Consider the following 27993-nt stretch of genomic DNA (forward strand, 5'->3'; position numbering starts at 1 on the left):
ATTGCTTTAATGCTGTCTCATCATGCTTATTTAAGTTATCACACAATCTGTTTGACTTTCTTGATGTGTGTACTAGAATTATTTTGGCAAATGTGTTTCCATCGTAGTTTATATTTTTTGAAAATATTAAAAGTAAATGAAAAGCTTTTTTTAAGCACATTTTCAAAATTTATGCACATATTGGCATTTCCTTTAAGCATTTTTAATGCGATATTCCAGAATGGGTATAAAAATATTGATTATGTAGCCTGATTTTTACCTCAATGCTTTACTCCGTTTCTCTGTTTTTTGGGGTTTTTTTTTTGGTTTTTTTTAATGTGCATACTGTTAATCAAACTTACATGAAGTCATTATTACAATATAATCAACAGTAGTGTTTTTTTTTTCAATATTCCAGTCAGTTTCTTTTTTTTTAAATATAATTTACATATTATTTTAAACAGTTTGTTGTTTTTGATAACGATAATATTCTGACTCAACAGTAGTATTTGATCTGAGGGACAGAATAAAAACAGAGTAAAAAACTCCCCTCATGATGGAACGAAATTAGTTCCAATTGCCAAATACTGTATAAATTTCATGTAATAGTATCAGAGGCTTCACTCAACTTGTGGACTTTTAATGTACGCGTAAAGCCGCGGTCACACTGCACTTTTTGTGCTATAGACTTTTGCAAGTTTTACATTCTTGGTGAACTCTGACCTGCGAAACTGCTTCAAAGTGACCTCTCTGACAGAAATTGAAAATATGAAGCAATCACTTGCTTTTATCACCCTCTAATCATATTGTTTTAACCCAGCCATTTTCGCAGCGCCATATGACAGAACTTTACAAGCACAAACTCTAGTGCGATTGCAGCTTTACCCACAGAGTCAGTTCATGACCCAGAATATTCTTTTAAGGGTTTTAGCCGTTGGTGATTAATTCAGTAAATGGTTCCCCTTTGTAAAGTAAAATGTCCTGCTGATGTGACCAGTCCTTAAAACAGCAATAATGTGATTCATCACATCTCATGAGAAAATTCCCATATGACTGCCCCACAAATGGTGTTAATTTATTTTTAAATCAATATATACATATATATAGGTGTGATAAATGGTATATTATTGCTAAAGCACTTGAGAAATCTGGGATAGCTGCACTGAAAAAAAAAAACAAGCCTAAATATGATAACTGAACGTGATCGGCGTGTACAGTGTAAATGCACATGACTATACTTTTTTTGTCAGAGATTATCGATGTTTATTTTCTTATGTTTGTGCTGGGTTTGTTGGCCTACTGTAAGTACATATTGTACTGTATTTATCATTGATATTCTTTGAATCCTAGCTGTAGTATCACGCTGGTTTACTGTTTACCAAATTGATATTTTTGGGGGTTTTTTTAAATAGTGTTTATTTAAGTTCCGCCTATCGTTTTCTGTTGTAAAAAGTCATTCTTTCGACCACAGAAGCTTTTAAAACTTCCGATTCCTATATCCTCTTCTCCATTCCACCTCGGAAATCACTCCCAAATGGTTTATTTCAAAACTCCAGAATGGATTTCCTACCAAATCCATCTCTTTGAGTCCTTTGGGGCTTGGAATTCATGACCTTTTACACTGTAGAGATGATGAGATCTAAAGTTTGAATAAAAAAAAATAAAAATCCTAAAGCCTGTTGTGTGTTCTTTGACGAGCACTTCATAAAAGCGGAAAATGACATCTAATATTGAACACGTTTAAACCGTCCTGCGGCATTTCTGACTCTTGACCTCAGGGAAATTGGCTGCTTTGCTCTGGAGAACCTGTAAAATATGAGAGAAAGTGACGTGGCGTGGAGATTTGATGATCTTTGGCCATTCAGATTGACAGCGAATGTCCTGAGGAGAAACAAACAGACAAATACGCAATCAGAAAAGATGGAGCGATTCAGCCAATTCTCCATTTATAGCTGTCGCTCAACAGGGGTCAAAGAAGAAAGTCTAGGTTTTTCTCACATCCAAAGGGAAATGAGCTTGTGTTTTAGAGCTGCTGTCTGTTTAGCTTGAAACTGCTGTGAAACAGGCCATCTGGGCTTAAAGTCTGTTTGTGAGGGGGAAAAAAAAGATTTTTTTAGCCTTATTCAGAAAGCGTGGCATAAATATTCCACTAATAAAGGTTCATTTAGCATGACTGCGCCATATTAAGATGGGAGTTTACTTGCTTCATGGTTTGAGGATGCTTGTTTGAAGGTAATCGGTTTGTTTAAACTCAACAAGAAATTAAAATTTAGCCAATTTGCTTCCTTAATGTGCGTTTCTGATCTATTTGTAAGTGTTTTGTAAGGTCAAGTTCTGTAGGCAAAAAACACTGATAATTCTCTGCTTCTCAAGTGAGATTCCTTTTAACATGGAACTTGAAAGGAAATAGATTTAGGCTTATTTTATGTATAATATAAAGCATATTTGGACGGTAGAAGGAAACCGGGCAACCTGGGGGAAACCCACGCGGACACGGCGAGAACATGCAAACTCTGCACAGAAATACCAGATGGCCCAGCAAGGACCCGAGGCCATTGGTATTCTTGCTGGGAGGCAACAGTGCTAGTCACTGGGCCACCGTGCCGCCGATTCTGGAAATAGGTGGAAGAAGGGGAGGAGTTTTTTTTTTTCCAGATAAAGTTATAGAAAGGAAATGAGGATATATATATATATATATATATATATATATATATATATATATATATATATATATATATATATATATATATATATATATATATATATATAGTGACTTGGGTTCCTTTAATTGGAGGATTGTGATTAGCTAATGTTGGCCAGCTGGGTAAGTCAGGAGCACGTGCTCCTCTCGAAATTATTCATTCATTTTCTTGTCTGCTTAGTCCCTTTATTAATCCGGGGTCGTCACAGCGGAATGAACCGCCAATTTATCCAGCACGTTTTTATGCAGCGGATGCCCTTTCAGCCGCAACCCATCTCTGGGAAACATCCACACACACATTCTCACACACACACACACACACTCATACACTACGGACAATTTAACCTACCCAATCCCATGTCTTTGGACTGTGGGGGAAACCGGAGCACCCGGAGGAAACCCACGCGAATGCAGGGAAAACATGCAAACTCCACACAGAAACGCCAACTGAGCCAAGGCTCGAACCAGCAACCCAGCGACCTTCTTGCTGTGAGGCGACAGCACTACCTACTGCGCCACTGCTTTGCCCCCTCTCGAAATAAGTTTAACATTAAACTTCATTTGGTGGATATTTACAACAAATATGCATAATTCAGTTATATTACTGATGCATTTCAATGCACTGATGCTTAATACTTTGCATAGTAGTGTTTTTTTAATAGAAGTATTACTGTATATAAAAAAATAAAATCAGTATGCGAGCCGAGTAGTATGTCCGAATTCAAAGAAATCGAAAATCAGTATGCGAGAAGTACCTGGATGACTTACTACTTCCGGCGAGGTTCTGGAGTGCGCATTCTATGCACGCTGTGCTATCCCATAATGCACCGCGAGAGAATTCATGAATGGAAGTAAAGCGATGCAACTGACACAGGTAGGTCACGTGACCATGACAAAATGGCAGATGTAGTACATCCGAATTCCATTCATATTTTTCGCATTCATACTGTATAGAACGTACATTTCCAGCGGCTGAGTAGTACCCTTAAATTCAAATGCGGTAACTACTGAGTTGTAGGTGGTTTCGGACGCAGCCCAAGATAAATGTAGAACAAATAACACAAGCACTTAATTTCAAACTAAATTGCTCCTGTAAGACTTTGCTACTAACAACAGACAGCAGTCCATGTCCCAGCACTCATCTAGAATCAAATAGAGACTGATTGTGTAACAAAATCATTCATTTTTTGTTTACCACAAAACAGGTCGATACGTCCTTATAAAACAATCAATGCAGCCTGCAGGTTTCCCAGCCAGAACAAGTAGCCTGATTGTGTCTTTTATTGTAGGGGATTTCATTCAATTCAAACACTTGTAGAATCTGGCCTTTGTGTTTAAAGACGAGCGCTTCAGCTGATGCGAGAAAGAAGTGGACAGCAAACCGGTTGCTTGACTCTTAGGCCGCTTATTTTTAGAATATCAATCTGTGGAAACTTGGAATCAGAAATGTAATTGTGACTTTTAATCACATTTTTTTTTTCAAACAGTTGCTTATCAGGGTTGACACAGTAGTGCAGTGGTTAGCACTGTCACCCCACAGCAAGAAGGTTACTGGTTTGTGTCGCAGCTGGGTCATTTGGCATTTCTGTGTGGAGTATGGATGTTCTCCCAGTGTTTGTGTGGGTTTCCTCTGGGTGCTCCGGTTTCCACCACTGTCCAAAGACACGTGCTGTATGTGAATTGAATAAGCTAAACTGGCTGTAGTGTGTGTGTGAATGAGTTTGTATGGGTGTTTCCCAGTACTGGGTTATCCATATACACTCATGCACACACATACTACGGCCAATTTAGATAATTTAATTCACCTTTAACATATGTCATTGGACTGTGGGGGAAACCAGAGCACCTGGAGAAAACCTATGCTAACACGGGGAGAACATGCAAACTCCACACAGAAAAGCCAACTGGCCCAGCCCGGACTCGAACAAACACCCTTCAGTGATTCTTAATTTAGCAGCTAATTGGTATTAATTTGAACAACCACTTTTCTACATTTTAGTATGATTTTCTCATTCCCCAATGACGGTTGTGTTTAGGGGTTGGGTGGTTGCAACACAGCCTCATTTTGAAAACGTAGCCCTATATACATTTCTGGAGATCGCTAATTATGTAACCAGAAGTACAGTATGTATGACTGCATTTCATTTTTTAAATGAACACTACGGGGTGGTATTTTTGCGCTTACCTCCATAAGGACGGCTTTTCCCACTGTTACCAGTTTGTCCAGTGGCTCGCCACGCAGACTTGTGACATAGCGCAGAGTTGACAGCGACAACGGGTTGCGAGTCCGACAAAGAATGGGTGCAGAAAGCAGGTAGGACAAAAGCCCAAAAATAAATAAACAAGTAAATAATTTGCTTTTGATTGCATTTAAAAACACTATTGGTTGGGTTTAGGGAAGCAGGACGGTGGGTCAGTTGATCAGTCAGTCGATAGTGGCCTCTGGTGGATTTACGCAAGAAAAGCAGAAATTTGAGATTTCAAAAAGTGTACACAGCGGCCTCAAAAACTGCAAAAAAACATAGTTCCTGGGATGTATTTGGCGCTCCCCAGAAATGTATATAGACCATTTCGACATGGGTGGTTTCATTGGCCCATGAACATTTCCAGCCTGTTATCAAACTCTTTCATAACTGTAACAAGAGGCGATTCAATCATAACTTATTGTTAAAACAGCCATCATAACATTATTTATTTATTAAATGTGGCTCTTTTTGGATTCTCGGAAGCTGTAGAAATTAAAAAATGTAAATCAAGAAATACCCTGGGACCATGGTTTTCGTTTACACCCCTTAAAATGGTCTATAGTGAAACATTTTCAGAATGAGCCTGGCTTAGGTTTGGGGACTATTTAACAATCATATGTTTTCATAAGAATTAAACTGTAAGAATTAGCCAGTTTTCTGACAATACCTTTACTGCAAAAAATGCTTTTTTTTCGATTTTTTTTTCTTATTTCTAGTCCAAATATTTAATTCTTATATCAAGAAGCATTTTCTAGGCAAGCAAAACATATTGTCCTGTTTTCAGAAATAATCTGCCAAAATTAGGTGAGTTTTTTCTTAAAACAAGCAAAATAATCTACCAATGGGGTAAGCAAAAAAATCTTGTTTTCCGTTTTGACATAAGATTATTTTTCTTACACCATTGGCAGATTATTTTGCTTGTTTTAAGAAAAAACTCACTTAAATTTGGCAGATTATTTAAAAAACAAGACAATATGGTTTGCTTGTCTAGAAAATTCTTCTTGATTTAAGAATTTTTAGATATTTACTAGAAACAAGACAAAAATCTAAGTAAGAAAATCCTTTTTTGCAGTGAATTCACTCAAAAAAACACAACATTTGATCTGTTTTCAAACTTTGTATTTAAAATGGGCTGAAACAACGCAATCCTTGACGTTTTTTGAGAGTTAATTGTTTTATGTTCAATCTACTTAAATTTGTAAAAAGTAAAAGATTTACTTCATTCCTTCATGTTGTCCTAACACAAACTGATCGTGTGGAAGCCAGCATACTTTACAGTGTTACACTTCGTCATGAGATTGTGCTATATTTATGTTTAACTCTGTGATAGCAGTCTCACCCCATATGCACCTGCAAACTCAGTCTTCTGCCCTTGCTGTTGTCTGTTAGTGGTGTCCCGCAGGTCTCCTCCTGGACTGTGTCTCATCCGCAGATGAAAAGAACTACAGAGGCATTCATACTGATTTTGTAATCCTGACAGGCTGTAAAAGCTACTGTGCACATCTTTGTGATTCGCCCACGTTTCGTGCTTCCGTTCCCCACGGCTGGCCCTCAACAGAACCCTTCTATAACCTTTCGCTGTTCTCTGGATCACCACTCTCGATCTGTCTGTGGTCTGTAAACCACTGGAAAGTGCTGATAAACCATTGTGGCCCGCTTTGCCCAATTGCTCACGGCACCATTGAAGCTTCTGTCCAGATGTCTTTTTCCAAAGCACTTTAGGACTTTTTCTTTCATGATTTTCCGAGACAAACTCTGAACATCGCCAAACTGTGGTTTCATCCTGAGAAGATTTCGGTACTTTATTGACCATTGGTAGATTCCCATTCACTTCAACAGTGTGGACTTGCATTGAGTTCTCATTGAGTGTTTGGGTCATAGAATCAATGGGATTGATGTGTGCGCAGGTTGAGTCCGGTGCACTGCTAATGTTTATGTCTGGGTTGGGAGTTTTATCATGGACACGGGTGATTTGAGAGGCTTTTCTTCTAGACTTTACCGCATCCGATGCATCATTTGCTGAAGACACACACAAACTGGGATGAGCTACTAAATGAGGGGATAAAATGATGTTCCTCTCGTCTAAGTAACTGCATTTTTTGTGCTGAAACTTCTTTTGTCTGTGAAATGCATTGTCTAAAAAAAAAGAAAAAAAGAGTTATTACAGATTTCGGTCTTACATAATGCTTCAGAAAACATGCTAATGTGTTTATTTGATGTGCCACAAACATTTTTCGGTTGCTGTTAAAAACGTTTATGCTTTAATATTTTCAAACTGAAAAATTAAGCAGCGTTAAAGGGATACACAAAAATAGAAAAAATACTCGCCGTTTACTCATCTCAAAGCTTTATAAGTGATGGAAACTGGTAACCATCACCACACACACCGTGGTTTAGAAAAGTCAAGGTTTTAAAACCGCCAACATTTTCTGTTATACCATTGCTAAGGTATGTGTAAGATTTTTTATTGACATTTTTTTGTTTGTTTGTTTTTTAGGACAACAATATCTTCAGCCGAAAAAATATCCAAAGATGCCATTTTAAATTGTGATGAAATCTGTTTTTGACACTAATGAAGAAAGCAGAAGTCAATGATTCATTTTCTTTATTTAGCCTGACATGTTTACGGCTCCAAAATATCATAAATCCATTCATTCATTTTCTTGTCGGCTTAGTCCAGGGGTCACCAATCCTGGTCCTGGAGGGCCGGTGACCCTGCAATGTTTAGCTCTAACTTTTCTCAACACACCAGCCTGGATGTTTCAAGTATACCTAGTAAGAGCTTGATTAGCTTGTTCAGGTGTGTTTGATTAGGGTTGGAGCTAAAATCTGCAGGACACCGGCCCTCCAGGAACAAGTTTGATGAGCCCTGGCTTAGTCCCTTTATTAATCCAGGGTCGCCACAGCAGAATGAACCACCAACTTATCCAGCACGTTTTTACGCAGCGGATGCCCTTCCAGCCGCAACCCATCTCTGGGAAAAATATCATAAATCCTTCCAAAAAATAGAATATATTGTTTTGAAAGGGAAAAGATGTGCTTTTTGGATTTTTAATCCAGACATTTAAAAAGAATATATTTTAGAGCAGTAATCACAATACTGTGAAACCGTGATATTTTTATCCAAGATTATCATACTGTCAGAATCTTAAAATGGCCCATGCCTAGTAACCCTTGACTACAACAGTATTTGTTTTTCCTACTATAGAGGTCAACAGTTACCAGTTTTTAACATTTTTTTCATAACTTCTTTTGGGCTGTGCTTATAGCCTAGTGCTTAGTTCATATAGCACAATTTTATAGTGCAACTACACTGTGGTCATCAAAAGTTATTTTCCTGATTCCCAATTTACAAATAATCCTACTCTTTAAAAGAGATGTAAAATGAGTCTGTGATGTCCCTACAGTGTTTATGTAAAGTTTCACCTCAACATAGCACGCAAATAATGTTTTATAACTCTTTGAGACTTTCCCTTTCGGGCTTTGATATTGTTGAGAAAAAAGGAATATATTTTGTATTACTTCTGTCTCTTTTACTTTTTATTAAATAAATGTAGCTGTGTCATATATATTAACCAAACCTCTTCTCTGAGTGTGATATGCTAGCATACTAATCAAGCATTTTTATAGAAGGAGTTGCAGCTGATGGAAAAGATACAGCGACATCAGAACATAACTTCTGGCTTCAGGCTTCCTGTGTCGCAGAGAAGTAAAATGTGCCTAAATACTCCAAGTGTTGAATGTTCGTATGGTTTACCTGCTGCGTTAGCAGGAGTGTGTGTTTCTGTGTCTGTCTGTCTCTTTCTCTCTCTCCCTCTCAGGCCTACCTGCAGGCCCCGCCCTAGCTACACAGACGACGTGCCCTGGGATTGGATGAAGTAACCCAGGGCGTCCTATAAAAGCAAAAACAGGCATGGGGCGAGAGAGCGATTTATGGTTGGCGTGTTATTTTGAGTTTGGTGTGTTACATGAAAAATATGTTGGGGTCGATTGAGGCCTCAAAGCAGGTGCATTTTATTGTTCAGTTTTGGTTTGCAGAGACGGCCACAGAAAGAGGAGGTATGTTTGGGTGTGGCCGCCAGAGGTCTGCAGAATGATCGACAATTGATGAATTCCACCAAAACTCCACCTTTTAACATCAGCTGTGTGTACATAAAAGAGTCAGGGAAATGCAGAGTTATTGCGGACCTCCTGAATGTAACTCTTGCATTGCATTGGTATACCGTAAGGGACAGACGTGACCCAGAGCTCTGTATATGGAATTATTCATTTGTATCTAATAAATTACTAATACTTTTGGTGGTGAAGAAAATCCTCTCCTGACTTCATTGAACATGCATGGGATTGGAAAACATTCCAGCAATCCATATTTTGCCATTTTGGTGAATTTGAATGAAATTGTGCTCTTTATCCAAAGAGGGTGGAGCTATAAACGCCTGTGTGTCAGTATAGTGGCAGATTCAAATCTCTAATGATGGACAGCTGCTTCTTATTTAGGGCTGTCTATGCTAATGAGACACAGATTAGCCCCTTTCACACAGTGATAGCGGTAAATATCTAGAAAATTTCCGCAACAACTTTACCGTTAAAATAAAAAAAGCGCTGTTCTAACAGGGAGGACGTTATATAATTTTTCCGGAAAAGACCATTCACACGTCCATTCCAAAATACAGGTAAATTCTGACATCATCAACCAGAGATGACCTCTAAACGACTGGGCTTGTATTTGTAAACATTTAATTACATTACAAACTCTGTGGATGGATCAGTAGTGTGAACAACTTTGATGAAAATATAGAGGAACACTTTTGCATGTCGTGATGTACATGATATGTGTGTGTGCTGGTGCTTACGGGCTGCTTCACGGGCACAAGCGCAAGTCAAACAACTGAAGGAAGCAGAGCTTGAAGGTAAACAAACAACGGCTTACCATAAGCATATTACCGATAATTATTTACATAGTTGGCATTAAGAAGGAACATATAAATGTTATCTGACTAACATCTAGCAACTAAATGTGTCTGGAAAAATATTCAAAGGCTTTTATTTTCATAAACCGCGTGGTGAATGCATCTGATTGTTCTGATTGGAAGAAGACGTCTCACGCCAGCACGTTCTAGACGTGCATGCGCTCTTTTCGGCAATCTTCCTTCTGCGTTCACACAATGCAGCATTTCGGCAAATTACTGGTAATGTTACAACTTCTCTTTCCGGAAAATAGCCAGAATGAATTTACCAGTATTTTCAAAAAGGGCCTGTTCACACATACAGACCTTTCCGGAATAAATGGCTGCAATTTTCCGGAAGGGTCTGTATGTGTGAAAGGGTATACTCACCAATGAGCGGGGCTTTCCCCTCTGATGACACGTACAAATGGAGAATGTCAATCACAGTGTTTCTGTTTTTATAAAGTGTGATTAAAAAATGTATTTAATTAATGTTTACCATTAGAGGCTGGCTATATTCACACATTTAAACCCCTTATAAAAGGGATTTTTTTACAGGTCCCCTTTAAATGCTGAGTACATTTCCAACAAACACTGGATTTAAATCTTCCATTATTTTAAATAATAATTTTTTAACTCAATGTTTGGGTTTTTCTATATTTTCTGTGAAACAACCCACTATTTTGTAGAATACTCTCTCTTTTCACACTAACTAACCCTACAGGAAAGTTTTTAGATCCATTAACCCACAACAACACACCTGCTGCTAATTATCAAGTGATCCCTCAACCTGATTGTCTAGATCAGGACTGGAACTAAACTGCAACATGTTCATTTCTAAAGCAGCCTTAAAACGCTTCACACTGGAAACAAGAAGACATCCTTGCAGAACACCATGGTAAATATATGAGCAATTCCATGTAAATGTCAATATTGTCTTGAAAAATATTAACCTTTCACCAAAATAGCCAAACCTTTTCTAAGTTGTTTGTGTACTCAAAATGTCTGTCGACGTTTTCAAACAGTTATATTTTATTTATCAAAGTCACACAAGTGGCAATTTCACATCTGTCACATTCATAACAGAGCAATGTCACATACATAACGATGCAAACATATAAAATCAATCATTTCTGTTCTATGGAGAGCCAACTCTTATCCTTTTGATTAGCATCGTTTCTTTTGGGTTGTGTGGAATTTCTACAAAGTATATTGTACACTGTAAACTCGCTAACTTTCTTGGTCACATCAGTGACGCAGGTTTATTTTCCTCATTTAAAATCTGAAAAATGTTTACAGATTGATATTTCTCTGATCCCATAGCTCTGTGGTTGGCTGTTTCTAAAATATAAACAGATGGTTCAATATAATGTTAACATATGCTTTCTATGTGAATTTAAGTTTTGTGATTTCCCATGTCACATGCATAACGCTGGAGTTGCTCATAAGCATTGCTGTTAACAAGGTGATTTCTGTTAGAAAAGTGTTAAGCCTTGCTCTTGGGTCTCTGGGTCAATGTTGTGAAGTCTGAGTCCTGTTAGGATGGTGATTAATAGCAGGTCTGCTTTCTAAATGTCAGGTCTGAGCCCAGCGTGGCCCGGCTCTGATCGATGTTCTGCTCGGTGGTCATCTTTCAGAAAGCCGCTCTGACGCTGTGGGACTCTCTGTGTGACTCACCGTTTCTCCAGAGAAGGTGAGTGCTGGAGGCTTAAACACAAACCTGTTCAACATCTAACTTCTGGAGACCTGGGACGCTTTTATTAGGGTTCGACGTTTGAGGCTACAAGACAAGATATTTATTTTCACCCTTTTTTTATTATGTATTTAATATTGGATTTTAAATATATTAAAAATATTAAATTTAAGGTTAACTTAAAAAGTTCAAATTGATGACGATATTTTGCATTATTTGACAAAGATCTGAAGAGCATTTTACAACATGAGCATCTCCAACATCTGGAAATAATGCAGATTCTGACACATTCCTCCTTTATTTGTACCCGTTTAAGCAAATAAATGAATAAATATCAGTGCACTCGGGCTCGTCTGTAAATCTAACAGGACTGGAGTAAACAACATCTGGCTGATATTTACTTCTAATGAGAAATCTTTGCATGTAATACGACTGTTAGTTTTGTTTTGTTTTGTTTCTCACAGTGGATTGAGAAGGTGCCAAATCCCTCCTGGGATTTTGGAAAAAGTCAAGATATTAAGTCTTATTTTTTCCTATTATCTAAAAATTATAATTTGTTAATATGCATTATAAACTATTGAACTTTTTCCAATATTACCTAAGTGATAAATTTAACAGAGCAAGGACATTTTCACAGGGTTTCCTATCATATTTTTGGCAGGAATAAAAGCAGTTTTTATTTATTTCTGTATTTGTTTGTTTATTTTTTTAAATTGTATTTATTTTATTGTTATTTATCATTTTTTTATCTACTTTTATTTTGTTATTTTATTTTTAATCATTTTTATTTTGTTGTTTTGTTGTTGTGTAAATTTTTTTTCGTTTTTACTTTTATTTACTATGTAATTATTAATTTTTAAATTTAATTTTGTTTTGTTAATGTATTTTTATTTTAGTTTTTTTATTTATTTTGTTTATTTTTATATTGTTTTCTTCTTTTATTTATTCATTTAATCTTTGTTTTATTGTTTATTTTTTATTATTTTTATTTTTTTACTTAATTTTATTTTATATCATTTTTTATTTTATTTTTGTTTTGTTAATGTTATGTTTATTTAATTTTTTATTTATATTATTTTTTATTTTATTATTTCTTGTATTTGTTTTGTTATTTTATTTTCATTTTTCTTTTTGTTTAATTTATTATTTTTATTAAATATTTTTGTTATTTTATTCATTTTCTTTTTAGTTTATTATTATTATTATTATTATTTTATTTATCTTATTTTTTTTCTTTTTTTTCTTTATTTTTAAGGTCCTTTAAGCTGAATACTAGTATCTTGCTAAATAAATAAAATAGTATGTACCGTCATCATAGACATAATAAATTAATATGTAAATTAAACAAATTTAATTTGTTTACAAATGTGTTGGGAAAACAAATCTCTCTATTAAACAGCACTTTTAAAAAATATATACATTTGAAAAAAGTTTGAATATTACAGCATGGCCTTCATTTTGCCTTCAACTGTGTATGGAAAGCCCATATATGGAAATGCTCTGGGTGTGCTCTGTGCAAATTATTAGTTCCAGGCACACATGCATTCATTAAGAACCTAGCCACGTTTACAAGCAACCATGCAGTTTGTTAGCAGTGCTATTCAACCTATTCTTCGCGTACGAGAGGGCGCATCCATTTGAATCATTTTCGCTCGAGACTTACAGTCTCATTCACTTCCATTCTTTTGAAAATAAGGCAATCAGTTTCCAAACTTTTTTTTTTTTTTTAGTAAACTATTTTAAGTGAACTGAAGTGCTTGGTGTTGCAAACTGGTATTTTCTTATTATGATTCTGCTTTGTCTTTATAATCATGCAAACACTTGTTTGTAGAGTAAGCAGTTTGGCTGTTTTCTGCCGTTTATTATTCCTATTTCTCCCATAGGCAGCTGAATTGGAAGTTCTAAAACAATCACAAAACGAGCGTTCAATATGGCCCAATTGGACTGACTCTTCACTCATTATGTCATTATTTTAACTATATTTATTGTGTTATTGATAGGATAGAGTGCAGAATATATTTACGTATTCATCAAAGGGCTCCTCTCAGGCACATGGACAGTGTCTGTAAACTCTGTGAAGCAGGCACCCCATAAAAATATTTAATCCCCAAAACTATGCCATTATCATCATTTGTCCTACATTTGTGCTGATGTGTGCCGCAAAAAAAATTAACTTTTGTGCAGGTTTGGGGTCTGATATTAAGCATTATTTCGTTGACCGTGTGACAATACTTTTCACCCCATGTTGCTCAAATCACTCCAAATCAGCAGAGTTAATTTGTGCTCGATGTGCGTTGGTTTGTGCCATTAGAACAATAAAATCTACTTTTCTACACTATCTATTTGTCTAGTGGAGAGGGAAGTCAAGAGTTCTCTCCTTAGACTGCTGCCCCTGCGACCCGGCCCCGGATAAGTGGATAAAAATGATATGAAGTTTTAATTATTTTTTTTTAATTACTAACATGCTCCGTTAAAAACATTGTAAAACTCTTTGTTGAGGTGCAGCTGATCACAGAGAGTTGGAACAGATCTTTTAAATCCCAGTCTCTTTGCAAATCCTGTTCTGTGGACATGTTTATAAGCATTACTATGGAGACATGTTAATGCGCGCATGTCAATCAATTCAGTGGGAGGGGTTTGGATCCTATTTTATTGTCAGAAAATTTTTAAAAGATTTATATCACACTATTATATCTACACATACTTTCTGTCCAAACAGCTTCCAAAAGTAGATTTTCCATGATTGGTGTTCTTTAACATCCATTACATGGCAACTTTTTAAAGGTTACCAAAAGTAATGAAATAAATTGCTAAACTACCAAATCTTGGTATCGAATTCAGAATTTTAGTGTAAATAGTCTCTTTTACAATACAAAAATGGTGTAAAAGTGTGCATAAGTATGTGTAATCTGGGTCGCACCCAATTTTATTTTAGGTGGATTTTATGTTATGATTCTTTAAGCAAGCAGATGAAGTAACTCTAACTTTAAAGATAATCATGATGCTGTAACAAAATGCTGTTAGCTGTAACGTCATTCAAAGCTGTTCAAAATCTGCATTAATGAACCACCTTCAGCACAGAATCAAAAGTATAGTAGCAATAAGCTCATACAAACAGCAATAACCAGTCAAGTCAAAGAGAGAAAGAGAGGTTAAAAAACATTTTGCAAATGAAGCATGCGGCCTCGTGTAAATAAACCTCTACATGCTGAGTGACTGGCAGGAAGTCATATATTTCAGTCTCGATAGTCGATACACACTGTGAGCTGACTTTCAGGCCTGCTGGGTAGTGAAGCACACTCTAGCAGATGAATGTTTTGCACTGCACCTAATAGACACTTCCACATCTCCACAAGGAGTTTCTCATAGCAGCAGGTGAAAGAACTGTATAATTAGACACCAGTCACAAACCAAAAAACACCAGCATAGCTTGTTAACAGATTCTGATTGGCTGTCAGTGTTTTAGCGTTTATCAGCTGGAAAAAAACGGTTGTTCTGAAAGTGATTCCAATGACTTTGTTTCTCTGTATTGTTGTCGTTATAGCTATGATCTGAAATTGTTTTACAAAATAATTTTTAGAGCTCTTTCTGGTTATATTAATAGTTAAACCCTTGGTGTTTTGAAAGAAATTGAGGTTTCTGCAGAGGAAGATGTGGGTGTTTAAGAATTTGGGGGTGTTTTTAAATGGTTTTTGATAAAAATAATCCTGTACCCAAATGTCATAATGACAAAAGCCGATTTGGTAACAATTGTGAAAAATTAGCCCTCTATTTTGGCCTCATCCACCGATTTGGTCACTTCCATTCACTCACGACTGTGGTCTGATATCTGATGTGGCATTAGTGGCATTTCAGAGAGACTATCGATTTTTCTTTGGCAGCATTTTACTCCTTCCAGCGAGATTCATTACAATGGAAGTCATTTCTTATTGAGAGGATCCCCTGACAGAATATGAATGGCTTTGATTTGCTTACCGTAGATTCCCGTATCTGAATCAGAACATTCCCAAGCACTGCACACATCCTCCTTCTCAACTCTCCTGTGGAAACCGGAGCAATTAAACACAGAAAAAGCTGTTACTTTCCAACACCTTTTTTAAAGAAGTATTAAAATGTGAAAGTGACATTTAACCATTGAGGTATTCATGAGTATGCTATTGCTATTGTAATGCTATTGTAGTTAGTAAAATGTTTGGCTGATAGTGTTGTAAATGTCATACTAGAAGTTGTCTGGTTTATTTTAGTTTTGGGGGGAAGGTTGACTTCTAAACCATCACAAACATTTATATCAAAGAAGTTTTTTGCTGACAGTTCTTGCCCTGTACTTTTAACAATTTTCTGAACCTAATGAATAAACGTGCAATTCATAGTGTTTCCACACAGGTGAGTGGGCTTGACAAACCACCTGTAGACACTCTTTTCCTCTCCATATACACCATACACTTTCTTATCAACACTAAATGTTTCTGCAAAAACATTGTGCAATTCTGAGTGTACTTCAGGTGAATGGGCTTGACAAACCACCTGTAGACACGCTCTTTTTCTTCTCCATATGCACCAGACACTTTCTTATTAACACCCCATGCTTGAAAATATGCAATTCTGAGTGCGATTCACACAGGTTGGTGGGTTTGACAAATGACCTGTAGAGACACTCTTTTCCTCTCCATATGGACCAGACACATTCTTATCAACACTCAATATTTCTGGGTAAACATAGTGCTATTCTGAGTGTACTCCAGAGGAATGGGCTTGACAAACCACCTGTAAACATGCTCTTTTCCTCTCCATATGCAGCAGACACTTTCCTATCAACACTCGATGTTTCTAGAAAATCATTGTGCAATTCTGAGTGTACTTTAGGTGAGTGGGCTTGACAAACCACCTGTAAACACACTCTTTTCTTTTTAATATGCACCACACACCTTCTCATCAACACTCAACATTTCTGGAAAAAAACATTTTGCAATTCTGAGTGTGCTTCACACAGGTTGGTGGGTTTGACAAACCACCTGAAAGACAGACTACTCCTCTCTGTATTCACGTAGAAAAAATGTAAACAAAACTTATGCTGCGTTTACACCAGACGCAGATGAAGGGTCAAGTGTGAGTGATTTACATATTAAGTAAATACAAAGACGCAGAAAAACATCCTGCGGTGTAATTCGCACGAATGAGGCAGTGTGAATGACATAATTCGCGATGTGGCGCAGTCTGAGGGCTTTGCGCATTTGATGGGAATTGCTTGAGTGGGAGGATCTGATTTTCATCTGACATTCGCACCGCATTAACCAATCATAAGCTTGCTCTTATAGGGGTGTGATTATGAAGTAGTGCCTGTTGTTGGTGTCCCGAGGGAAAATCCTCTGGCTGACACCAGACAACAACTCATCAAAACTGTGCTCAGTTCAGTCACAAGCACCACTGAAAGCCTCCATCATCCAGGTACAGTTTTTGGAGGAGTTAATGAACTAACAGAGCTGAGTGCACCTCTATAAGGATCTGGTGGACTCAGGCACGGCGCCGAATAAATATATGCTATTTTTCAGCCTTTCTAAAGCACATAAACACAGCTATTCTCTCAATAAAATCCATGTTAGCTATTTAGCAATGAAGCTAGCGTAACCGAGCAGAAAGAAGCCCTGCCCATGAAGCGAATCTGCATCTATTGTGAAGTTAATTTGATGTACGAATGAAGCAAATTTGACGCACAAATGAAGCAAGTAAACTCAAAATGTAAACATGTCTAGTTACATGCGAATAGTGAGATTTTATTTGTGCATGCTGAGTCTGGTGTGAACACAGCATTAGACTTGACATGGCATTTATATACTTCTACTTTTTAATGATTTGAAATGCTTCTTTTATACTCATTTGTTAGTCACTTTGGATAAAAGCGTCTGCTAACTGAATAAATGTAAACACGGTAACAAAAAGTGTGAAAAATTGTGAGTTGTCTAAATAATAATTTTGGGGTGAAAAACTAATTTTAGTTCTATATAAAATTATTGATCCTCACAAAGACTGATAGTAGACAACATGACTTTTAATACTGAACTGCATCTGATGTGATGGCAACATGCAAGAGAATAGACGGTCAAAACAACATAATTTCCTCTCTGGCTAGAAGTCTAATAAATGGAGCTAGTAAAAAGATTCCCAGTGAATGTTCCTGCAGCAGCTCATCAAATCTCTGCTCTGATGGAGAAAGACTCTACAGGACCAATGAGTCGCAAAGTCCGGCTATTATTCCATTACCAAGCCCTCATTTCAGCCCTGCTCCAATCACCTCCAACATCTCTAAAGCACTCTGATAGTGAAAGCGTAATGCAGTCATTCTGTGTGCTCGGTGTGGCATAGAGTAGAAGTGTTGCTTTTGATGAGGTGTTTAGATTGGGTGCAGACACTTTAAGAGATTCGATGCACATGACAAAGAAAGGCAAGCTTTAGATTGGCAGTTATTTATCATGATTTTAGCATTAAGTAGATATGAGCTTCCTTAACAGAGATAACTTACAACAAAAGAAAAGCTACTGTAAAAAAAATATATATATATATATATATATATATATATATAAATATATATTTTTTATTTTATAAATCCAGATTACCAATAAACACTGACAACATTTCATAGCAATTCATGAAAAAATTATCTGTGCACCTATAAATGATTTTATGTATTGTCTCAAATGAATAAAAATAAATACAGAAAATAAAAATATTTCCCCATTTGTGAGCCAACATAAATGGTATTACTATTATTATTATTATTATGAGAATTAAGATTTTTAAAATTATGTAAGGACAATTAAAGTTTACTTAGATTTTTGGCATAATAGATTGAGTGAGGTTATTAAATAGTTAAGGAATAGCATTTACATGGAATATATATGATACAATTAAGGTGGTTCATTCCGATGTGGTGACCTTTAAAACAGAAACTCGATGGAAAATGAATGAATGAATGAATACATTAAAGAAGTTAATTCAGCCAAACTACGGTGATAACTTACCTTTTACTCTTTTGTTTGGTATCCTTGAGCTGCATGTTGGAGCACGTTTGTCTCGTAGTCTCTTTGGAAGTCTTTGACGTGGTCATTTTCACACCCAGGGCCATAATTTGATATACACAACACAACACGCACGTAACCAGGAAAACGACGCACTTCAGGAACTGGAGTTTAGAAAAGAACCTGTTCACAGGAGTCATTTGGTTGTAGAATAGGCTACCCATGCGTTGTTCTATTGATTCACTTAAAAAGAACTTGCTGACAGAGGACTCATGTTCGTGAATCAGGGTAAATATGGCGCTGACTGTATGCTTCTGATTTATTGAAAAAGGGCCTGTTTACAGGAATTATTTGTTTGTTACTCAGGCTGGCGCTGTATTGGCAAAGAAAAAAAAATATGTTTACAAGAGTCAATTGATTATGAGGCAACGATAGTTGAACTAGGATTCCCTAAGAATAACCTGTTCATTTTGCGCGATTCAGGCTAGATTGGTTTGCATGTAGGCGATTTGATGTTGTTTTTTTTTTTATAAGAGGTAGATCAAATACAACTACATGCATATATATAGACATACAATACAAATAAATGAAAAAGTGCACAAATATATGTAGAGACAAACGCCAGCAACAAAAAAATAAAATAAAATAACATTACATCTTAAAGAGACACAAAGGAAGAATATAAGGATACAGTTTTGTTGCTTTTGGATTAAAAGTGTGCTGAATAGTTTCCAAATATTGGTTCAAGTCAATTTTAAACAGATCAAAAAAAAAATAATAATAAAAAAAGGTCAAGAGCCACTAATAAGTTATAACTTCTGTTTGCCAATAGACTTGGCTAATAGACCACATAAATTGATTATCTACACTTTTAACAAGTTTTCTTTAGAATATTCAAACAACCCAAAGAAAATACCTTTTAAAAGAAAAGTCACTCATAATATAAGATTGAATAACATCAACAGATCTGACCAGAATCTCTCTCTGTTGGAGGACTTCCAGAACAAACGAATACAGTCTTCCTCAGAAGAGTGACAAAAAGATCCGCATCAAGCAGTACCTGCAGTTAACCTCTCAGTTGTTCATCATAACACTTTTATCAACCTTTTTTTTTTTCACAATTAACAGCGAGAACAAACATAGAAGTGTTGTCTGGTCGACAAGCGACTTCAAATTGTTTAAAAGTATTTAAAAACGAAAAATGGGACGAATTTATCAACACCAATTTGAAAGTAAAACCTACTCTAACAGGCTATTGTAATTACACAACATTAAGTGCAGTGTGTGGGTGAAATGGGGGCAGCGTTTCGATGTGGTCATGTTATGTTGTGGTTCTGTGACTACTGGTGATGGTTTGATGGGTGCTGGTTCAAAGTTATGACAGATAAAGTAACTAGGTTAATTTAGATTTAAATAAATAAATTAAAATATTAATCTAATATTTTGGATGTTTTGGACTGCTTTTGGGCTGGAAAAAGTCAACTTTATCTGGCTACACTCTCCGCTGTAAGCTTTTGATTCAGCAAAAATCCAAAGAGTCATTTGTTTGTGAAATAAGGCTACATTGGTTGCGCTGTATGCTTTTAATTAACTGAAAATAACTTTTCAAGAATCATGTGTGTGTGAAATCAGTCTACTTCATTTATATGTTATAAGCTATATGTTTTTCATTCACTATTGTAACCCTGCCGGTCCTACTGGTATCGAAACGGCGACCATTCCGCATGAGAATCGGTTGCTTTACCAAGGAGGCTAAAAACCATGGCCTCTAGCATGTGTCGCTAGAGCATCTTTAGAGGTCAGAGGAGTGAGGTTTACATGCACAGAACTTACTAGCTGGCTTTTGCTACACGCACCCCCCTAAACCTTACTCCCATCCAGGTCACGGCACCAATGTAACCCCAACGCTCCTACGCCACCCAACCCGATTCGAGCTGGTATCGAACTGGCAACCTTCTGCATGGGAGTCAGTTGCTCTACCATGGAGGCTAAAGACCATGGCTCTGACCTGCACAGCACTTACTAGCTAGCCTCTGCTACACTAAGAAGAACCTGTTCACAAGAGCCATTCGTTTACAAATTGTGTTACTTTGGTTGCACTATTTTTTTATGCTAAAAATAACAGTTTCATAAGAGTAATTAGTTCTTAAAACAGACGTATCAATCCAAAATACAACACAGGTAGACAAAGTGTACATATATATATATTTAATTTAACTTAGAACATTTGAGAAGAAACATCAGATGCGAATAAGAAGTCTCTTTAGCTTCGAAATGGCAGCTCATTCTCTGGCGGTGTCTCTTTAGTCACGCTGAAGTCCTGTGCTGGAAGATACTGACAGAAACGGAGAGAAAAGCAGGAATCCCTGAGGCTGTTTCATCCATCTGGTTACTCAGGCGTTCACATTCTTCCCTTCTCCAAGTGTCCATGAGGAAAGCCTGGAGCAGAGCCGTTTTCTGCCAGAGTCAGAGAACAGCTGCTGCTGATGGCAGAGAGAAATCAAAAAACAAAACTTCTTTGCTGTTACATTCCTACTTTCAAACCAAATGGAAAGCTAATATTGCTGTGGAGAAACTAACATGTGCCTCTGCCAGAGACTGTAGTGGATTGGGCTTGCTTCTCGTCTTCCCATTCCAGACTTCTGGAATATTTATGACCACATGGACAGACCTCGGGGATCTCATTGGCTTCACAGTAAACAATGAACAGCATAAAAGTGAGATTGTTGATTTATTGAAGCTATTAAATGACTTTTAAATACAGCCAAGCAAAAGCTGCGCTGGTCAAATTCATTAGCTTTAATTTACAATATGTGCTCAAGTAGCATCTGGTATTACGATATGAAATCATTTTACTTACATCTTTAGCTTCATTTGAGATTTTCTGAATGACATGCATGTGGAAAGTGAACTGCTTTGAGTAATCTGGTTACTCACTATGGTTTGGATTAATTAAAAGCATTTTCATGAGAATCATTTGTGGAAAGTTATAATACATTTATTTATTATTATGTAGCAATATTTTTGTTCTCTCCAAAAAATAAAACTTGTTTTACTCAAAAGAATATTCCAAAATTTGAAATTGATACCTCAAAAAATAAGCTTACAGTAAAATTTAGTTTGGCTGCAGTACCAACCATGACCACCAGTTGACCATCTAGTTTCCATTGATCACCATACAAGGGCGCCCCCTATATTTAGAGAAAAATTAACCATATTTTTACATAATTTTGACAATATTTGTAGTTTTTTAAGCCATCACTCTTTTTACGCAACAAAAAAACGGTGGTGTTTTATACATATAAGATTATTTATATATATATATATATATATATATATATATATATATATATATATATATATATATATATTAAAATTGGGCATAATTAATTTTTTAATCTAGATCAATCTCGAAAGTCATCTAGATTAAAATCGCTCATTTGAATTCTGCCGAATACATTCAGAATGTAAGCTACCCAAATAATAAGTCTTTGAGAACGGGTTTCTCAAGCAAGGTGGCACATTAGACCAAGGGCTCATCTCCTGTTTCCAAAATGCATCACAAACTGCTTGAGCAACTGTTCTACTATGATAATTGGTGATGAAAATAAATGATGTTCAATAAGATGTACTTGTGTTTACTGACTGTTTATTCAGTTAAACATGAATTTGGTACTGTTGGCTACATAAGATCGAAACAGCGATGGGGAAAAACAGACATGAAATTAAGACGTGTGGAGTATGCATATATTAGTGGCATTATTGAAGTAAACATTGCAAGTAAACTATCACCGTCATGAAGGACTTTTCAAAATTTTTTTCAACAAGATCCACATACAAGGCTGTCAGTAAAGGACTACACACACACACAAACACACAGAAAACACACACATCGCGAAATGCGGAAGTTTTTTTCTTTTCATTTGGCATGTGTTATTAAATCCCATAACGCTCTTACCGGTCCTAACTCCTTATTTTTGTCTAATATCCGTGTTTGTCACGGGGCATGAATGAAATATTCATGAGTTAAAGTGAAACTGCCAAACTACAGTTAAAGACATGTGTCCTGCTGATTTAATTCAGAAGGGCACTTTATTGTCAGACGGCTCACGGGTCAGGTATACATCCGGAAAATTCTGTGAAAAGGGGTGGGATTAAACAAGATGATTAGACATTTCTAAAAACCAAGCGATTGCTCCATTTTTTTCAATTTCTGTCCAGAGAGGTCTTGTTTCGATTTTCGATTGGTCTTATGCAGTCATGTGATTGTGATTTCGCAGGTCAGAGTTCACCAAGCTTGAACTTTGCAATGCAGTGAACAGCGAAACTTGTCAGTGGAATGGAAGTCTCTGGAGGCTATTTTTAAGTTTATTTTTTTAATTCCCAGATTCTGCTGGTTGCACTTTCTGAATTTTCATTGCTAATCTTGTGTTTTTTTTTTTTTTTTTTTCAATTTGAAATGTTCCCAACCAATGCAGAGTCCGGGAGATCAGAGTGAGTGCTCCAGCTTGGCTCCACCTTGATCCAGAAAAGCAAAGAGTTTTTAAAGCAGCATTTTAAAGAAGGGGTCTGAGCAGGACTAACTTTTTAGTCCCACTCCCGCAGGGTTTTACTCCCCATGCACACAGGGCGTCAGCGTCAACGCTTCCCATTCACTTTGAATGGGTGACATCAGGCGTTGCGGAACTGCATTGTGGATCCGTTGGCGCCACTTCAGAGGCGTTGCTTGCTGCAGAAGTTGGGACTAGCTCAACTTTTCAAGCGCCGACGGAAGCCTCAGCCAATCAGATCACTGTATGCAAATATACTAGCTAGACAGTGGCCTATTGCTGACTGAGTTTCATTGGCTGACGCTTCTAAGACAATCACTTCTGACACGCCTTCAGTCAAGCTTTGACCGTGTCAATGGGGCGTCATTCTGCACCCAACCGCTCCTGCTATATATTCAGCCATTCTTCAGCCCAATCAGAGATAACATAAAATTGTAGGTTGTGCAAGGATGTTGGCTAAATGTCAGTTTTGTTTACCCATTTGTGATGAGACATGAGTGCTGCCTTAAACTTGAGGTTCCAGTCTTGACTGCTAAAGGCTAAAACTTTGAGGTATTATATGATATGCTGTTCCGAAATAACGTTGGCATGCTATATTATTAGCCCGTCCGCTCCGGTTCAATTTACACTGACCGTTACCGTGTTCGGAAATTCATTTCTGCGCTGCAAGACATCTGGTCGGGGGAATGCAGACCTCTATTGTAATGCTTCATGTGATCATTTTGGGATTTGTAACCTTGTTTAACATTCATTATTCACTTTGCCAAGCAAGATAGAATTAAAACACACTTTTTTTTTTTTTTATAACAGCATTTTTTTATATATATATATTCAAAGAATACATAGATAATTCCAAGACAATCATTTTTCTAATCGTCTGTAAAAGGCATAGTTTTAAATCATTTGAAATTTACTCCACATTCTGCTGTTAGTGCACCACATTCAGAAATCACACTGTAAAATGCACTCATTTCATATTCAAAGGCTTTAGTTAAACTCTCTTGATTTCTGCATTTTAGAATCAATGTAAACAGTTGCGGAATGTCAGCATCTTCTTCAATGTTTGCATAAAGACGTGGCTTTGGTAACCTGAATGGAATAGCACGGAGATCAATTCAGTCCAATGCAAAAAAGCATCCATTCAGAGTGCATTTATTTTTTGTTTATCCACTAATCCAATGGTTTTTGGGCATCAAGGCAGCTTTGAAAAGAGGTAAACAGCATTTGCATTGATCAGTGAAAGGCCAAGACATATGAACCTCAAACGTCATGTGGATAAAATCGTCAACAGAAAGGTCACATGACGCAATAATGTATGCATCTTCACTTTCCGGGGATTGCATTTATTATTATTATTATTATTATTATTATAGTTTTAAACTCTTAGAAACAAAAATGAAACGCTAGTCTTAGTATAAAAGATTTGGCAGTATAATTTGACAGGAAATGATTCTTCTATTACAGGGTCAGTTGCTGAACGCTTGTTTTAGGATGACTCTCTCTCTGTCTCTCTTTGGTGTTTCAGTCTCTGAATAGGATATTATTGGTATGTTTTGGAATAAAAGCGGTTTTGGTGTGGTCCCGTTCACCTAAAAGCACCATGGGAGATCAGGAAAAGTCAGCCTTTCCATTTGCTTCAGCGTCTGTCCTTTGAGAATGCAGGAAGGACTCCCATATAGCCAAACACTGCAAGAAAACACAAGTATATTAACCCTTTTACTGGCATCATAATCGACTGTTTGTCATAGGTTATCATTAAAACAAAAAATAATCTAATAAATTTGCTTATAGTGGTGTTGAATCGTATCACATATTTTACTGAATTTCATTTCAGTTTAATCTTCATGGCAAAAACTATTTCATTCAAACAGACACATTTAGATTTGATTCTTAAGATGAGATTCTTAGGGTGCTTTCACACCTACACTTTTGTTTCGGAACGTGTCTCGTTTGCCCAGTTAGCGCGGTTCGATTGGCATATGTGAACAGGGCAATCGCACTCTGTTCCGCGCCAAAGTAATCGCTCCGAGATCGCTTGAGTGAGGTGGTCTCGGCTCGATTGAAACGAACCCTGGAGCGGTTTGATTGCAGTGAGAAAGCGATCCGATCCGAGCGCGGTTATATGACAGTGTTTTATGGATATGTAATAGGCTTACGGCTACATGAAGAGAGAATTATGAGTAGGGCGGGAAGTTTCGCGAGTCTCCAGATGCCCGCAAACGAGTGATGATCTCCCGGTAATCTCGCGTCTCTCTCCCAGTCCTCAAATAGGCATCGTCGCGCACCCTTCTCACCCCTCCCCACCGTGTCTCTCCTCAGACACGTCACGCGCGCGCACCCTGTCAATCACCACCAAACCACCACCTCCTGACAGCTGAGCGGGACGCTGCAAAATAAACCCTGACACTCTGACTAATGTAAGGAGAGTTTACTCGCACGTGACTTGTTTTAGCTCTTTTGGTCCGATTAGAAACTTTGCAGTCTGAAAGCGAACCGCTCCAAGAGCAAAGAGCAACAATGTAACAATTGTAATCTCTGTTTCGGAACAACTGAATCGATTCACAGGTGTGAAAGCACCCTTAGAGTGGTGTCTTTAATACAATTTAACCAAAATAATCGGTCAATTTTGTTCCTTAAAGTCCCCATAACTAGACTTTTTTTTTTTTTGTAATGTGACGCAGTTCCTTGAGAATTTTTTTAATGAGATTTTTTTTCCGGCTGTGAGCAGACTGGATGTAGTAAAGTAGGCATTTTATTCATAAAGCTCACGAAATGGGTTTCCTGCTCACCATTTCTGCTTGTTGTCAAAACGAGTTGTTAGCCATGCTTAACACCTCAAAATCAGGTAATCTGAGAATTTTATTGAATAAAAAAGAAGTGCATTTTCAGATGTTAATTTTAGATTAAAAAGGCAAACAGGGCTGGAGTAGGACTACTTTTCAGCCCTGGAATGTCAAGCCTTAGACCGGCCCACCTCAGTTCACGGCTGACTATTAAAATAACGTCATTTCCAATTCAGTTTCTAATGGCACTCACGTCTTTTTCAAGGAAACAGCTGCTTTAGAACTTCAAATGTTTTCATAAATATGAGAACATTAAAGCGTGGCCAAATCTCCAACACTACTCTTTATAAAACATCAATGTCCTTTCCTGCATTATCTGAATATATATTCTGTGCAAAATTCTTTATAGATATCCAATCCTTTGTAACAGTGGTCACACAAAAACTAAATAAATATTAAATAAAATATTTACACCTACATGAGTAATTCAAACAGTATTATATGTCTTAACACTAAAAATGAAAAAAATTAGTAAATAAAATAAATTAGGTGAGATTCGAATCAGGGGGTCGGCGGCATCGTAACGCAATGGCTTAATCTTGTGTTCACTTTTTCTTATATTCCCTAAGGTGCTGCTGTTTGCGGCTGAATGATAGTTACATCATCATTAACCTGCAGGCTGCATTTTGGTCACAGGGCTGCAAGAAAATAAATAAAAAGAGCGGAACTGCTGCAAAAAAATGAATAAAAAGAGTGAGGCTATGGTCAAATAAATACATAAATGTAAAAAGTGCGACTGCTAAGAGTGCAAGCAGCTAGGGACGCTGGCCCACCGGGAATTCTCCTGGTCCTCCCGATTTGCCAATCCGGGCCTGAGGGCAAACATTTTTATTTCTTAACGACATGCACAGATGAATTGCTCAGCACAAAACTGACTTTTTATTTCATGGGGACTTTAAAGAAGAAAATAAAGGGTTAAAACAACGAGCCACAAAAATTTACTCAGTAATTTAGGCAAACAAAATCTTTACTGCTTTTAGAAATAATCATAACCGCATAAATACATAAAAAAAACTAAAATATTAACAGAATATTGAATTATTTTCAGTATAATTGCAAAATTCTAAATAAATTGCCATGTTGTATGATTACTACATGCTTTGACATGATATATAAATAAAATAAAAATAATAGTAGTTATCATTAAAAATTTGATAAATTATTTATAAATAATTATATTTAAAATAATATATAAACAATGATGCATGTTAAAAATAATAAATCACTTGTGTATTTTTTATGAAGCATATGTGGTATCTGCTCACACTATATGAACCCATAACTAACGTACTTTACACAACATGGCTGTAGCCGGCGCAATAGACCAATTACCATGTTTGTAAACATTTAGGATGCGCGCGCAGGGAGGTGGCAGAAAGCAACCGGGAGCGCCAGCATTTACAGCGAGGGAACGACATCAGATGCGGTGCAGAGTTTGTTGTTGTCTTAGAAATAAGATATATTAATTACATATTATATATATTATTTACGTAATGCTTACAGCATATTATAACAGCTCGACACCCAGTGATAAGCACAGTTATTCAGCAAAATTAACGTTAAAGTGAGCGGCGTTTATCTGACAGGTCCATTTGCGATAGCACCCTCCCAATGAATATTGGATAAGACCAAATGACCAAGCATCCAGCCCGAAATATACAATCTCAATGAAGCTCCGAGTGATTTTACAAGAGAGGAGTTAAAGGTCTACAAGTCTTTGGATGCCAACAATTTTGTTCTTTGAGGTCATGTGCAATAAATATTGCTCCATGATGACCAGATTCAAGAGCTAAACACCGAGATTCTGCCTAGCCAAAGACAAGGAAACAAGACGGAGCTAACGTTATTCAAGGCCTGGGTAATTAATCACCAACACGCAAAACAACTGCATTCTGACAGTGAACTTCACCTGTACGGGAGGGTATGTGAACCTACACATAGAGGTAAAGTTGGTTTTATATTCGCACATTCAGACTTTCTGCTTAATAATATAACTTCATAAAAATATTACTTGCAATCTCT

General features: G+C 36.8%; 2 protein-coding genes across 5 annotated transcripts in view; both read right to left on the reverse strand.

Annotated features, from left to right (window-relative positions):
- Positions 1–317: 317 nt before the first annotated feature.
- LOC141380734 (uncharacterized) lies at positions 318–18890 on the reverse strand. Of its 3 annotated transcripts, none has more exons than XM_073940923.1 (4): positions 18582–18890; positions 15541–15605; positions 6266–7062; positions 318–1860 (listed from the first exon to the last, which is right to left on the reverse strand). In XM_073940923.1, the coding sequence occupies exons 1-4, from the start codon at positions 18800–18802 to the stop codon at positions 1720–1722; spliced, it is 1224 nt and encodes a 407-aa protein (XP_073797024.1). In that variant the 5' UTR covers positions 18803–18890; the 3' UTR covers positions 318–1719. The 3 variants fall into 3 exon arrangements, with proteins under 3 accessions (XP_073797024.1, XP_073797025.1, XP_073797023.1); XM_073940922.1 differs by having other exon boundaries at positions 1098–1860; positions 6277–7062; positions 18582–18866; XM_073940924.1 differs by lacking the exons at positions 15541–15605; positions 18582–18890 and adding an exon at positions 10263–10579 and having other exon boundaries at positions 773–1860.
- A 4114-nt stretch (positions 18891–23004) lies between these two features.
- snx7 (sorting nexin 7) overlaps positions 23005–27993 on the reverse strand; it is a 48380-nt gene continuing 43391 nt past the window's right edge. Inside the window, exon 10 of one of the 2 annotated variants that reach the window (XM_005162844.6) lies at positions 23005–24814. In XM_005162844.6, coding sequence (XP_005162901.1) covers positions 24737–24814 — 78 coding nt within the window. In that variant the 3' untranslated portion in view covers positions 23005–24736. The remainder of the gene's footprint in view (positions 24815–27993) is intronic. The other variant, NM_001002229.2, reaches the window with a different exon arrangement.

This window comes from Danio rerio, chromosome 24 (genome assembly GCF_049306965.1).
Source record: "Danio rerio strain Tuebingen ecotype United States chromosome 24, GRCz12tu, whole genome shotgun sequence".
Taxonomy (NCBI): Eukaryota; Metazoa; Chordata; class Actinopteri; order Cypriniformes; family Danionidae; genus Danio; species Danio rerio.